Below are 16,650 nucleotides of genomic sequence, written 5' to 3' on the forward strand. Positions count from 1 at the left end.
CTGTGTCGCTCGTGCTGGGAGATGGAGACTGAAGCTGTTCCTATTCGGCCATCTTGCTCCGCCCCTTCATTGATCTTTCATATTGTTGTTTTTCATTTCATTTGATTTCTTTCTATTCTGATCTTCATGTTTTCTTCTACTAATATTGGCTTTGGTTTTTTTCTCACTTTTCTAGTTCTTTAAGGTGCACTGTTAGATTGTTCATTTAAAGCTTTTTCTTTTCTTTTCTTTTTTTTTTTTTTTGATGTAGGCACTTGTAGCTCTAAACTTCCCTCTTAATACTGTCTTTGCTATCCATACTATCCACTGGTTTGGTATATTGTGTTTTATAATTTGTTTCAATAAACCTTTCAATTTCCTTCTTAATTTCCTTATTGACCCACTAGTCATTCAGGAGCATATTGTTTAATTTCCACGTAGCTTGTGTAGTGTCCAGAATTCCTCTTGTTAATCATTTCTACTTTTATTCCACTGTGGTCAGAGAAGATCCTTGATATTATTTCTTGTTTTTGAATGCATTAAGACTTGTTTCTTGACATAATGTATGATCTATCCTTGATGATGACTCATTCTCGGGAAAGAGGAAGAGAGGAAGTGCTGAGGAGGAGTGTGTGCGTTCTGCAGCTCTTAGATGAAATATTCTGTAATTATCTATTAGATCCATTTGTTTTATAGTTCAGATTAAGTCTGATGTTTCTTTGTTGATTTTCTGACTGAAAGATCTGTCTAATGCTGAAAGTGGGTTGTTTAAATCTCCAGTCATTATTGTATTACAGCCTATCTCTCTCTACAGCTCTAATAATATTTCCTTTACTTATCTAGGTGCTCCAGTATTTGGTGCATATATGTGTACAATTGTTATATTCTTCAGTTGAATTGACCCTTTTATCATTATGTAGTGACCTTCTTTGTCTCTTCTTGTAGTTTTTGTATTAAAATCTATATTGTCTTGTATGAGTATAGCAATCTATGCTTTTTTTGGTCTCCATTAGCACAGACTATCTTTTGCCATCCCTTTATTTTCAGTTTAACTATGTCTTTATAAGTGAAGTGTGTTCTTTGTAGGCAGCAGCTTTTAGCCAGTCTATGTCTTTTGATTGGAGAATCTAGTCCATTTACATTCCATGTTATTGTTGACAAATAAGGACTTATTCCTGCCATTTTGTTATTTCTTTTCTGGTAATTTTATGGACTTCCCTCCCTTCTTTATTTCCTTCCTTCTTGTTTTCCCCTAGTAAAGGTAATTTTCTCTGGAGACATGATTTAATTTCTTGCTTTTCATTTTTGTGTGTGTTTACATTGTATGTTTTTTGTTTTGAGGTTGCAATGAGGCTTAAAAAAAACTATCTTATAACCTATTATTTTAACCCCATAACAACTTAATACTGTTTCAATAAACAAACAAAAAAGAAAACTAGTGAAAACTATATGCCTTAACTTTGTATCCCTGTTTTTAAACTTTTTGTTGTTTCTATATATATCTTATTATATTGACTATGTCTTGAAAAGTTGTTGCAGTTATTACTTTTGATTGGTTCATTATTTAGCTTTTCTACTTAAGATTAGTTTATATACCACAGTTACAGTGTTATAATATTCTTTTTATTCCATGTACTTACTATTACCAGTGAATTTTGTACCTTGAGGCAATTGTCTATTGTTCATTAATGTTCTTTTCTTTCTGTTGGAAGTACTCCCTTAAGTATTTCTTGTAGGATGGGTCTGGTATTAATTAAATACCTCAGCTTTTGTCTGGGAGTCTTTATTTATCCTTTATGTGCCCTTCAAATGTGAAGGATATTTTCATCAAATATACTATTCTATGATAAAAGTTTTTTTTTTTTTTTTTTTTTTTTTTTTTTTTTTTTTTTTTTTTTTTTCTTCAGCACTTTAAATATGTTATCCCATTGTCTCCTGGCCTGTAAAATTTCCACTGAGGAGTCTGCTGTCTAACATATTGGAGCTGCATTTTATGTTAATCGTTTCTTTTCTCTTACTGCTTTTAGAATTCTTTCTTCATCCTTCACCTAATACTATGATTATTAAATGCCTTGAGGTAGCATTCTTTGGGTTGAAACTGCTCAGAGTTCTATAATTGATATGACTTTGTTGTGTCCCCACAAATCTCAAATTGTAACTCTCAGAATTCCCACATGTCATGGGAGGGACCCGGTGGAAGGTAATTGAATTATGAGGATGGGTCTTTCTGGTGCTGTTCTCACGATAGTGAATAGGTCTCACAGGATATGATGGTTTTATAAAGGGGAGTTTCTCTGCACATGTTCTCTCTCTTGCCTGCCACCATGCAAGATGTGATTTTACTCCTCCTTTGCTTTCTATTTGGTTGTGAGGCCTTGGAGGTGGTGAGGCCTACCCAGCCATGTTGCACTGGGAGTTCATTAAACCTTTCTCCTTTATAAATTACCCAGTCTTGGGTACGTCTTTATTAGCAGCGTGAGAACAGACGAATACAGTAAATTGGCACTGGGAGTGGGGCACTGTTGCAAAGATACCTGGAAATGTGGAATAACTTTAGAACTGGGTAACAGGCAAAAATTGGAACAGTTTGGAGGGCTCAGAAGTAGATAGGAAAGTTTAGGAAAGTTTGGAACTTCCTAGAGACTTATTAAATGACTTTGACCAGAATGCTGATAGTGATATGGACAATAAGGTCCAGGTTGAGGTGGTCTCAGATGGAAATGAGAAACTTGTTAGGAATTGGAGTAAAGGTCACTTTTGCTATACAAATAAACTGGTGGCATTATGCTCCTGCCCCAGAGACCTGTGGAACTTTGAATTTGAGAGAGACAACTTAACGTATCTGGTGGAAGAAAGTTCTAACCAGCTAAGCCTTCAAGAGGTGAAAAGGATAAAAGTTTGGAAAATTTGCAGCCTGATGATGCATTAGAAAAGAAAAACCCATTTCCTAGGGAGAAATTCAAGCTGGCTGCAGAAATTTGCATAAGTAACAAGTAGCCCAATGCTAATTACCAAGACTATGGGGAAAATGCCTACAGGGCATGTGAGAGACCTTTGGGTCCAGAGGACTAGGAGAAAAAAAATAGCTTCCTGGGTTAGTTTGGTGCTGTGCATCCCAGCTGTGGCTAAAATGGGCCAATGTAGAGCTCAAGCCATTGCTTCAGAGGGTGCAAGCCCCAAGCCTTTGTGGCTTACGCATGGTGTTGGGCTTGTGGGTGCATGGAAGAATTGAGGAGAGGGAACCTCCACCTAGATTTCAGAGGATACATGGAAATACCTGAATGTCCAGGCAAAGGTGTGCTGCAGGGGTGGAACCCTCATGGAGAACCTCTGTTAGGGAAGTGCAGATGGGAAATGTGAGGTGTAAGCCTCCATACAGAGTTCCCACTGGGGAACTGCCTAGTGGAGCTGTAAGAAGAGGGCCACCATCCTCCAGACCCCAGAATGGTAGATCCATTCCACTGACACTTGCACTGCGTGCCTGGAAAAGCTGCAGACACTCAACAGCAGTCTGTGAAAGCAACCGGGAGTGGGGCTATATCTTAGAAAGCCACAGGGGTGGAGCTACCCAAGACCATGGGAACCCACCTTTTGGGTCAGCATCACCTGGGTGTGAGACATGGAGTCAAAGGAGATAATTTTGGAACTTTAAGGTTTCATGACTGCCGTATTGGATATTGGACTTGCATGGGGCCTGTAGCCCTTTTGTTTTGGCCAATTTCTCCCATTTGGAAGAGATGTTATTTACCCAATTCCCGTACCTTCATTGTATCTAGAAAGTAACTAATTTGCTTTTGATTTTACAGCCTCATAGATGGAAGAGACTTGCCTTGTCTCAGATGAGACTTTGGACTGTGGACTATTGAATTAATTCTGAAATGAGTTAAAACTTTGTGGGACTGTTGAGAAGGCACAATAGTTTTTGAAATGTGAAGACATGAGATTTGGGAGGGACCAGGAGGCAGAATAATATGGTTTGGCTGTGTTCCCACCCAAATCTCAAATTGTAGCTCCCATAATTCCCATGTGTCATGGGAGGGGCCCATTGGGAGGTAATTGAATCATGAGGGCCTGTCTTTCCAGTGCTGTTCTCATGATAGTGAATAAGTGAATTGTTTTATAAAGGTGAGTTTCCCTGCATATTCTCTCTCTTGCCTGCCTGCCACCATACAAGATGTGACTTTGTTATTCCTTTGTAATATGCCATGATTGTGAGGTTTCCCCAGCCATGTGAAACTGTGAGTCAAACCTTTTTCCTTTATAAATTACCCAGTCTCAAGTATGTCTTTATTGGCAGAATGAGAACAGACTCATACAATACCCTTCTTGTACTTGGATATTGATATCTTACTCTACCTTTGGGAAGTTCTCTGATACTACCTTTTAAAATATTCTTTCTACCTCTCTCTCTTTCTCTGCCACATCTTTAAGGCCTGTAATCCTTAGATTTGCCCTTTTGAGGCTATTTTCTGGATTCTGTAGGTGTCCTTTATTATTATTTTTTTTTCTTTTTTCTCCTCTGATAGGCATTTTCAAATATCCTGTCTTTAAGGTCACTAATTATTTTCTCCGCTTGATCCATTCTGCATTAAAAGACTCTGATGCATTCTTCAGTATGTTGATTACATTTTTCAGCTTCAGAATTTCTGCTTGTTTCTTTTTAATTATTTCAATCTCTTTGCTAAATTTATCTGATAGAATTCTGAATTACTTCTCTGTGTTATCTTGAATTTCTTTGAGTTTCCTCAACATAGCTATTTTGAAGTTTCTCTCTGAAAGGTCTCATATCTCTGTTTCTGCAAGATTAGTTCCTGGTGCCTTATTTAGGTAATTTAGTGAGATCATGTTTTCCTGGATGGTGTTGATGCTAGTATATGTTCTTTGGTGCATGGGCATTGAGGATTTGGGTATTTAATGTAGCTTTTACTGTCTGGGCTTATTTGTAACCATCCTTCTTGAGAAGGCTTTCCAGATATTTGAAAGTACTTGGGTGCTGTGATCCAAGATGTATCTGCTTTAAGGGGCTCCCCAACCCTAATAATGCTGTGGTTGTTGCAGACTCATAGAGGTCTTGGACAAAATCTAAGACAAATCTCTGGGTTACCAGAGACTCTTGTTCTCTTCCCTTACTTTCTCTCTAACCTATAGAGTCTCTCTCTCTCTCTCTCTCTCTGTTCTGAGCCACCTAAAACTGTGAGTAGAGTGACACAAATGCCCCTGTGGCCACCACAACTATGACTTTGCCAGGTCAAATCGCAAGTCAGCACAGTACTGGGTCTTTCTCAAGGCCTGCTGTAGCCATTCTCTGCTACCTATGTCTGCTCAAGGCCCTGGGCTCTACAATCAGCAAGTGGCAAAGCCAGCCAGGTCTGTGTTCTTCCCTTCAGGACAGCAAAGTCTCCCATAGCCCTGTGTGGATTTGGAAGTTCCATCTGGGAGTCAAGGACTAGAGTTGAAAACCTTAGAAGTCTACCTGTTGTTTTATCATACTGTAGCTGAGCTGGCACTCAAACCACAAGATGCAGTTCTTCACACTCTTTCCCACTTTCCAAAAGGCATCTGTCAGAGTACCCTTTGGCATCTTTCCGAAGGTAAAGGAGACTCACTTCATAGTTACTGCCACCCCAGGCCATAAGGAGTACTGGCAGACTACCCCTGATGTTCCCTTAAGGCCCAAGTCTCTGAAGTCAGCTTGTCGTAAATGCTGCCTGGCATGGGACATACCCTTCAGGGCACTGGGTTTCCCTCTGGCCCAAGGCAGATCCAGAAATGTAGTTCAAGAGTCAAGCCATGGAATCAAGGACCCAAGAGCCCATTTGGTACTCTATCCACTTGTGGCCATGCTGGTACTTAAGACAAAGCCCCTTTTCTTTCCCCTCTGCTTCTCCCAAGCAGAAGGAGTTTTGCCCCATATCCACCACAGCTGGTAATCTGTTGAGTCTCAGAGGATCACTCAAGGCCCTCAATGTAGTACCTGTGTATTGCTGTTGGTTATACAGGGCCCAAGGACATTTCAGTTAACAGGTGATAAATGCTGCCAGGACTGAGCCCTTTCCTTCAAGGCAACGGGTTCCCTTCTGGTCCAGGATGTGTCTAGAAATGTCCTCTGGGGCCTAGGGCCTAGAACAGGGGCTTCACAACTCTGATGGGTGCCCTATCCTGCTGTGGCTGAGCTGGTATCCTAGATGCAAGACAAAGTCCTCCGCACTCTTTCTTCTCCTTTCCCCAAGTGGAAAGAAGGGGTCTCTTTTGGAGCTGCTAACTGTACAGCCTGAGGTTAGGGGAGGCGTGATGCCAGCACTCCCTTACCTGCCCCAACTGTTGTCCCAGTATGTTGTCTGCCCTCACTAGTCCACTGTCTCTGGGCCTAGTTCAGCCCTAAGACTCACCTAAAATTTCCAATCCTTATGATCTAGACTGCCTTTCAAGTTTACTTGGAGACACAGTATCCTTTAGCCCTTGGTGACAAGGTTTATAGGCACTTAAGTTCGAACCCATGGAATCAGTGAGTCTCTTCTGGCTAGAGCTGGCTTAAATGCTCCCTCTGTGGGTGGGCATCAGCTGAGTTTGATCTGGTTTTCCCTTCAGTTCTAACAAGACAACACTGAGTTCAGTGCCTCACAATTACTGTGTTTTCCCTCCCTCAACACCTAGAGATGCTCTCTGCACTATGCCGCAGCATCTAGAGGGTGGAGAAGCAGAGGCGTTGGCAATTCGGGGCTGTTTTTTCTAACTCTTCAGTGCCTCTTTCATCAATATGAAGTTAAAACCAGATACTGAGTGTTCACTTGATTTTTGATTATCTGTAAATATTTGTTGATGTCCTTGGTAGGGGAGGCAGACAATAGGTAGTATTCTCTGTTCCACCATCTTGCTCCGCCTAGAGGACCAGAAGCAGTTTAATCTCTTCTACAATTCTAGTTAAAGTAGACCCAGTTCCTTCATTCTTTTTAGTCTTTCAGATGTTTCTCTTACAAAGAAAATTTTATCTTTTACCTTTTTTCAGTTACTTTTCCACCATTATGTTCTCTTGATGCTGTTGACTTTCTTTCATCCATTCTGTAAATAAAATTTTAATTTAAACAAATCCATTTCATGTTGCTTCAGAAGTGCAGTCACAAAGTGGACATTTAATTTCCTATGCTATAATTGTTTTAAGACACTCGCAGTGTATATAAAGTGAATCATAACATTGTGTGTAGCAGCAGATCACCTAGTCTCACTAACAAGCATAGAACCATGTATACAGGATGTAAAAAGAATCAAAACAGGTAGGTCTTAGAAAGCCTTAGTCCTTCAAGGGAGGTTTCAGTGAAATGTCAAAACTTTTACTATGACTCAGAGTTGACATAAAAAAACATTTTAGTGTGACAAAAATTAAACACTTATTCACTTATTGAATGTATACATCATACAAAAGAAATATCAGTTCCAATGACAAATATAAAAATAATTTTAAATTTGTCACTTTGGGGAAACTAGAACATATATAAGATATAATAACTTAAGAAATATTTTTTAAAAACAACTTGTCTGAATGAAACATATCTACCACATATTTGTGAAACAATTAGAGGACAGAAGCTAACCTGTGGTAATAAAATATCCACTATATTTTTGTTGATTAAGAGTTTCAAATAAAATAATATTTTGAAAGACTCACTGCTCTAAAATACTCACTGAAGCGTGTGACTTTTGTGTCTCATCTTGAAAGCAGTGACATGGAGGGTCTTATGTAGAAAAGATGACATTCTAAATAGAAGGTAATATGCATTTAAGCAGAGACTGTCCTTCCTTTTATCACATACAAATGTAAGAAATTAATAACAGACAAAATCAGGTACAGAAACGAAAACTAGGGGCCAAGTGAATGTCTGACTGAAGAACTTGTATTTCAAAGGTATTAAAATAGGAAGCACTAAAGTTCTTTGAGTGATCTAATTATATTTTTGAAAAATATTCCATTCACCACTCATTCATTGGCTGTGTATTTTTGATACATTTCTGTGCCTTGATCACTATACTGTGAAAACACTGAAAGGATGGCATAGTCCTTTTCTTTGAGGAGCTACAGCCTATTTGGATGATCTTGGTAGCTATGTGCATCTTACTCTGGAGTGAGAAGAAATTAGAGGCATGGTATATAAGTCCCTAGATATATACAATGGATCATACTATGGGCAGGGAGCATAATTTCAGTGTAAAGTAATAAAGTCTGAGTCTAGAGGGGTGACTATGAAGATAGAAAGGATAAATTTCATCTTACAGATATTATATGGTGAAAGTACACATGCTTGGTGCACTTGGTGCATAAAGAAGGAGGATTTAAAAAGTAACTCCATTTAAACATCTCTATTTTTCATTCTGTATTAAAGGTATAAGCTAATAACTTATTCATTAATGTGTTCAGTCAGTCAAAAGCTAATGTCAAAGAGCTTCCATGTACTAGTTATTTGCAGAATGTACTTTCACGAGTCATCCTGCATGAGTAAATTTGTTTAGCATTATTGTCTTTTGAATTTGTCTAATTAGCAGTACTAATTTTACATGGAGAGAAAGATACAGCTGGTTGAAGTGAAATACAGTAATTCGTGATGGCTCTTACTGTACTGCTTATCCTAATTAAAGTAAGACAGTAGCATTTATTTATTAATTCAATTTTTCTTGTATCATTTAGAAAAGATATCTTTTATAATTTAAATTTCTCATGCCTATTTTGAGGATAGGTGTGAGTTTTTTCAAAAAGACTTAATTTGGCTCTACTTTCAAAAGTTATTTGGAAGTACAAGTAGAAATAGAAAACCTTATATACTTGCTGAAAATATTCTGTCATTTGATCTTTTTGTGTAATTCTAAAACAGTGGTATAAATGTCAACCTGATGTGCAGGAAGATAATCTTATTTTTATGAAGGCTAGAGTTTCTATCATTTTAAAGTATGACAGTAATTAGAGTTTAGTTTCTGATTTTACATATGGGAATATTTGATCACTTTTATTGTGTTAGAGAGGAACTTCTGTTCCCAGAGATGAGGGATTAACAGAGTCCAGACTTAGCCTTCTGCCATAAGCAACTAGAAATCTTGATGAAATATACAAAACAACTGTGTTCGGACATTGGAAAACAGTACATGACCTTGAGTTCATGGAAGTGAGGGGAAACGAATAAGGTGAACCCTAAAACCACTCATGCTTTCTGCCTGGAGACAAAAAGACAGAAAAAATTTCCTGATTGTTGTTCATTTGAGAGAGAAAACAAATGGAGCTTGACCATATTGCTAATTTAGGAAGACAGAATCAGAGTTTGGGAGGACCAAAATGGCTAGAATTTGTAGTGCAAAGTATATGGAAGATGATGGATCTGTGCAAAAAAGGAGTCACAGAAATTAGCATAGGCATTCGCTTGAGTATTTGATTGAATACTAGTCTACATGTCAGCCGGTTGGAATTTTGAGTCCAGGTAAGGAACACTTACTAGGGAGATGGATTCCCAAAGCTGACATAGAGCCAGGAATTTTCCAATTTTCACCAGCCAGAGTAGAGATATGTTGCTGAATATATAAGGAATTAAGTAAAAGCTCTTGGAAGGTCACATCTTAATAATGAGGAGAAACTATTCCTCAAATAGCGACTATTCTAGATTTGCTCTAATAGTTTAAAATCAAAGCTCAAAGGGAACAAACTGAGCTGTAAGTTGCTTAACTGTTTGCTCAAACAAAGTCCAACACTCTTTTAAAAAAGGAATAAAAATAAATCCGCACTCTACACCTTAATGCACACAATGTCTTGCATCGGGCCAAAAATTTGTAGATTTGACCAAGCAGCAAAGTGTGTCACATTACCAGGAAGAAAACCAAACAATAGAAACAGTTCCAGAAATTACATTGATGTTGAAATTAGCAGTCAAGGGCATTAAAACACAAGGATAAATATGTGCTAAAAGATTTAAAAGAAGATATAAATATAAAAGGAAAAAAATGAAAATACAAAAAATAACAAGTTATACAGATGAAAAATAACATATCTAAGAAAAAAACATTTTAATGGATTTGATTAACAGCACATTAGTTGTTGTAGAACTAAAGGTCAATGAACTGAAAAACATAGCAATAGGAAACAGGCAAATGAGGCACAAAGAAAAAATTAAATACTGAAAGAAATGAGCAGACTCTCAGTTACTTTCAGAGTAATACCTGGGGGTAGACTATAAGTGCAACTGAAGCTCCAAAAGGATGGGAGAGTGAAGCAAGTCAGAAGAAAACCTGAAGAAATAATGGCTGTAAAATTTTTAAAGTAATGAAAATGTAAACCCAAATCTATAAAGCTCAGCAAATTCTAAGCAGGATAAACACAAAGAAGTCATTACAATTAAGTTGCTAAAAACTAGTGATAAAAAATTAATATTATCCAAAATAAGAAAGGGTGATACATTCAGAGGAATGAAATAACAATTATGGCAGGCTTCTTATCAGAAACTATAGGTGAGACAAGAAAGAAGTAACATCTTTAAAGCACTGAAAGCAAAAATAATAATAATAATAATAATAATAATAATAATAATAATAATAATAATCTTTAACCTAGAATTCTATTCCCTAAGACAATGGAATGATATAACATGCTGAAATAATATATATATATTTACATATATATATTACATCATATATATATATACACACACACACACTCAACTTAAACTTCCATACCAAGTGAAAATGTTATTTTTGAAATACTAAGGCAAAATTAATACTTTTTCAAACAAATAAAAGATGAGGGAGGTCATATTCTCAGGCTGGCATTGCTGTCAATGTTGAAGAAAAGTCTTCAGGAAGAAGAAAATATGGCCAAAATATGGACTTATACAAAATAATTAAAAGAACCAGAAATGTAAATATAAAATATAATGTCTTTCTTATTTTAAAAGATATATTTCAGAGATGACTGTTTAAAGCAAAAATAATAATTCATTTGGGGAGGGTCCATTACATAAATATGTGGAAGTAAAATGTATAAAACTATAACCTAAAGGATGGGAGGGGAAAATGGAAGAATATTACTGTCGGGTTCTTACATTATAAATAAAGTAGTATAATCTTATCTGAATGTACACTGTGATAAATTAGTGGTCCATATTGTCAACTTTAGAGCAACCATTGAAACATAGCAAAGAGGCCTAACTAATAAGCCACTATGGAGATAAAATAGAATGCTAAAAAGAAGGTAGAAAAAAAGGACAGATAGGACAGATAAAAGAAAAATAAGAGATGACTGATTTATATGTAACCATACTGATTATTATAGAAAATGTAAATGTACTAAGCAATAAAAGGCAGAAGTTGCCAGACTAGAGATGAATGCAAGACCAAATTGTGTGTTGTCTACAAAACACTCACTTTAAATGCAATGTGTTTTTATGTTTATTTTTGTGCTATGGAGTGTGAAAGTGTTCACCAAACAAATTGAAAATGGGGGAAAGTTTAAACTGCTCAGATATTAAGCAGCTCTCCAGTAATTTTGAACTAGTAATGTTGCTGCCAATACTTGTTATGATCTTTTGAATTCACTAGAGAAAGGCAGAGCAATACTTGATTCTGTATTCTTAGGTATCATTCTGTTTTTACGTATATATAGTTGCTCTTGAGTGAAATTGTCTAATAATTCAGTTTTTCATAATTACAACAAAAATTTTATAATTATTTAGCTTTTATGAATTAATAAGGTTTTATTACAGACTTTTTTGGTAAAACTACTTTCTCAGAGAGGAAAAATGTATACTTTTTACTTTTTTGAGAGTAATAAATATTAATATAAACAAGGATTAAATTAAACTGTTTCATTTTTAACTGCAAAAAAAATGTAGTCAAATAACTCTATAAAATAAATTATTATTGAAAAGCCTCCAAACTCAGCATGGAGTGAATTGACATTTCCATCCGAACTCTAAAATAATCAAGTATATGCAAATTCACATTCTTAAGATTCCTCAGCATATAAGATTATTTCATAGTTAGTCTTTTTTTCTTTATTTGTAGTCTGAAAACAAGCCCTCATCCGAAATAGAAACTTTTCTGGGAAAACTATCTTTAAAATTCATGAAATATCTATGTTATAGGTTATACGGAAGGGAGAAGTGAGTTGCTGTTGGATTTGCACAGCCTGCAAAGAGAACGAATATGTGCAAGATGAGTTCACCTGCAAAGCTTGTGACTTGGGATGGTGGCCCAATGCAGATCTAACAGGTAGGAACTGCCTCACTTGGAAACCTTGTCCCTGACTATTTGCCTTTCCAATGTGTCCATCGCTCAAATGAGAATGATTAGCTCATGTCTTCTCAATGTTAATTTACAATGCACACTTTTTAGTCCTCATGTCAAGGAGTATGCATAAACCTCATACGTTTTCTATAATCTATATTGAAAAGAAAGTTCCTGTAAATCTAAATAACAATGAATTGATGTGTGGTAGGCTATGCTATTATAGAGTTGTTTTCTGTTTTTCTTTAAATTGTATTTGAAGGTATTTCTGGCCACCTGAATTTATATTTGCAATCATTTCTTGAACATCTACCGTGGACGAGGCACTACTGTAGGCCCTAAAAATAGAAAGGTAAATGTCCCAGCTTTTATTTTGTGTAAAATCTATCAGGGAAGAAACATGGCAAAATATAATTAAACATAATATAATTATTGAAATAATAGAGATATCTATAAAGGGTGCGTAAAGTTTGTTAGGCAGGCAAGAAGATGAAAGGAATTTCAGGCCTAAAGTAGAACACAGGAAACATGAAAGTTGATGACACCTTTGCAGAAAACCATAGGACAAGTATGTGGGATTGGTAGGTAGGCACAACGGCCCAGTAGAGTAGTGGTCAGAAATGAGAATCGACAAGGAAACTGGTGGGATGGTAGAGTGCTTCTGTGTGACTTTCCTCTATATGTTTGGACTTTGGCTTTAAGCACAGGAGAACCACTAAAGAATTTTAAAGTGGTGAATGACATCATGATATCTATATTTCTGGTATGCTTCTTGTGGTGGTATAGAAAGTTGTTGTATTGATGCAAGTAAGTTATTTGAAAAGGAGTGGATTAGGACAGCTAGAGTAGGAATGGAAAGGAATAAATGAATGCAACAGATGATTCACTAGTAAAACCAACGGAACGCAGAGGGATTGATTATATGAGTTTGTAAGTTTCCTAAGAGTGATGTTCATATAAATGAGTTTTGTTTTTCACAGACCTTGTTATGAGCTTACAGAGGACAAATGATTCATAAAACTTTGCATAAATTTTAGGAGCTATAGAGGCTTTTCTTTATCTGAGTACACAGGCACTTCATCATCTGAATAATCTAGCCCCTTATCTTGTCATCTTAGAAAGAGGGAGCTGAGGCCTAGAGAGGTGAAGTCATATGGCCAAAGTCAGGAAAATAGTGAGAAGCAGAACCTAGACCACTAACGCCTGACTCCATGCCTTTCTGGGTGCTGTTGAAAATCATCCAAAAGTGTAATATTCTTGATGGTTGGACACTTTTTTACCTGTTTCAAAGTAAGAATATGCAACTAAGAAATCATGCAGTTTATTCAAAATACGTCAAAAATGACTAGGTAAGTAGAACTAGGTCACGTAACTAAAATTATACTTACTAAGTCACAATACCTTGTAAAATGTTAATTTTGTTAGGAAAAAATTAAACTGAGCAGCAGAAAGCTTTTATAAGTCACCTAGTACAAAGGTCCTTTTTAAAGAGAAGAAAAGTAGATCAGAACATTTTTGAAGGTGTGAACTTCATCTCACTCATCTTTTTATTTGCCAGATAAATTTCATGCCTAAAAATTACCCAGGAATTACCCACCTCCAGAGATTCCCCTTTGCTCATTCTGGAGTGGAACTCAGAAGATCCTGATGCAATTACTCCCTGTCCTACCCATAGAGAAACACCACTCTCTGGCGCATAGCCTGATGCCTTGAACATAATAGCTACTTAATACACTTTTGTTAAATTGAGGTAATTAGGAAGAAGGGACTCACCCAAGGTCATCGAGATCAATGCAATTAGTTAATAGAAAAACCACTATGATAATTCAAGATTGTTTGTCACTGGATCTAATGAATGCTCTCACTCTGCCATGGTTGCCTGCAATGGCCTGGCTTGGAAAAGCTTTTCCAACCTCATTTTGGACTCATGCCTTCCCTCCACTTAGACTATTTCTCTTCAAATTTTTATCCCCCTTCATAGCATGTGCCTCCTGCCAGGCCTTTTTCTTGTATAAGTAGGTCCGCTTAGATGGCCATTGTGTTTGAGAGCTGGGGTTGACTGACAGTCATCCCGCTCATCTGTTTGACTGAGATCACAGCTGACTAGGAAGAAGCTCAAAGACAAAAGTGACCTCTTTATCAGATTAATCTCAGGCATCAGAAGTCTTGGCTTTGAGGTACAAGCATTTTTCTTTTATCTACATTTTTTGGGCTTTCTCAAACTTCTCCTACTACTCTATTTCACTTTCATTAGGGCTTATCTCACATACTAAAAAAAATTCTATCCTATGTTAAAATATTAAGATAAAAAAACTTTTTTAAAAAACCTGATATGATGTAATACTGGAACTCAAGGTCATGCCTTTTATTCCCTGGAGATGCTCTATTGTGGTATTATTGTATATTTTCTGTCCACTGCCGAATGATCATTTCCGTTGATTAGGGATCTTTAACTTGGTAAAATATTTTTAAAATTCTCCTTGATTAAAAATAGATGAATATTAATACAATTACATTTCTAATGATTTAATATGCCATGATCTATTGTATGCATAAAAGTCACTTTAACATTCTAATGAGTTGAGCCAGCAGCTCCTCAGACTGTGCCCTTAGCTAATAACAATAGTCATGCAGCTATGATTCGGTCATATATTCAGATGATGTTGCAAATCTTATCTTTAGGGTCTTTCAAAATATAGATTCCTCATTCTAATTTATACTTATGTTTTAATGATCCATATTGATTCTGTGTTTCTTTTGGTCTCATACATGAATGGAAAATGAAATCCCATTTACCATTTGCTTGGTGCCATGTCAAGCACAGAGCAAGGGCACAGTCCATGCCAATGTGTTGTGGGTGTTACCATGGTAGCGGTAGTTGTGAAATGAGAAAACCCATGGGAATAGAATACTAAAAGTCAGTAGAATTACTCAGAAAAGTAAACACATTGCCTTTAAGTAGGTATTTGATTTATGGGTAATTTTTTTCACTAAATTTTAGTTAAAATGAGAAATCATTCTTCTTTGAAAAATAGTGTATTCTACTGAAGTAAAATATACATTTTATTTTTAATAGTTGATTAAAAGATACTTTAAATCACTTTAAAAGTTAGCTACTTTTAATATATACTCCATACCTTATAATATTAATGATTAAAAACAGGTTTACTGTGATTTTTATTTCCATTGAAATGCGTTTTTTTTTTTTTTTGGCTATGAATAAATTAGTATATTTCTTAGAGAAAGTGCTTTTTGAAGCTGTTAAAAAGTTTCTCATATTTTCTTCTTGTGAAATTGCACATTTCAATTCAGCACTTAAATCTCACACTTTATTTCTTGTGATACAAAAACAGGGATCTTTTCTGCCATGATACACAGCTTGACAGTAGTTTAACAATTTGTGGACCAATTATATGTAATCCAATGCTACTAATTTATTTGTAAAAATAAAATAACAACATTCCTCAAAAAGGCAGACTACGTCACATTTTCTCATTAAAAAAAAAAAAAAAACACAGAAAATGCTTTATAAACATTAACTAATTTTAACAACTTTTTCTCCATCCCAACAGTTGTTGTAACCTCTTACACTAGAATCTACTAATTTATTTCCTTCTGTAATAAACACTACCATCTGTTTTGTGCCAAGTACTTTTTAAAAACTGGGAATATACAGGTGAATGAAGCAATGTCTATATCATAAGGGAGGAGCTTCATATGAGACTAGCCATGTAAACAGCCAACTATAAGTCCTACAATAGAGTTATGTGTAAAATGTCAGATAAATATGGAGCAGCTATTTTTCCCTGGGAAGAAAAAAGCCTTTGCAGAAGAAGGGACATTTGAACTGAGCACTGAATTACAAACAGAATTTCACCTGGTAGAATTTCATTGAATTATAATAGAATTACTATTTATACTAATTTTAAAACAATCAGGGAAGCATTTTGATGAAGCTTTATATGATCATGATGTAATATTGCAAATGTTATGAATTACCCCAAGACACTTTGCATAGAATTTTATTCCTTAATTCATGTTAAATTTGACTTGACCTAATTGGAAAAAAGTCTGATAGCAAATTTCATCTTCCTCTAATACATCCGGATCTTATAAGCACAACATTCGATTCAAAAAATAGAAGTAGCTACCAGTCCTCAGATCAGAGTTGTTGCTACCTTTCTTTGATTTTGCTCAGTAATTTGTAGTCAGCTTGAAGGAACTGACTTGTCTGAGAGCTCTGAGTTCTCTGTAATAACCCTAATCATAAATACTTGCCAGGACCTGAAGTTCTTAGAGTTCAGATATGGTATGCACAACTCTCACAAAGTCCCCCTTTTGAGTTCTGGGGTCAGGTGGACACAGTCTCCACTGGTTGAAGGCAGTCTCCCCTCTTTCTAGTCTTGGGATAGCCAAACA

At 36.0% G+C, this 16,650-nt stretch overlaps 1 protein-coding gene across 4 annotated transcripts in view; it reads left to right on the forward strand.

Annotated features, from left to right (window-relative positions):
- Positions 1-16,650, forward strand: part of GRM1 (glutamate metabotropic receptor 1) — a 440,038-nt gene that overhangs the window by 377,124 nt on the left and 46,264 nt on the right. For all 4 annotated transcript variants that reach the window (XM_023194785.3, XM_023194783.3, XM_023194786.2 and 1 more), the window contains one exon: positions 12,090-12,216. In XM_023194785.3, coding sequence (XP_023050553.1) covers positions 12,090-12,216 — 127 coding nt within the window. The remainder of the gene's footprint in view (positions 1-12,089; positions 12,217-16,650) is intronic.

The sequence above is a fragment of the Piliocolobus tephrosceles genome, chromosome 5 (assembly GCF_002776525.5).
Source record: "Piliocolobus tephrosceles isolate RC106 chromosome 5, ASM277652v3, whole genome shotgun sequence".
NCBI classification, from domain to species: Eukaryota; Metazoa; Chordata; class Mammalia; order Primates; family Cercopithecidae; genus Piliocolobus; species Piliocolobus tephrosceles.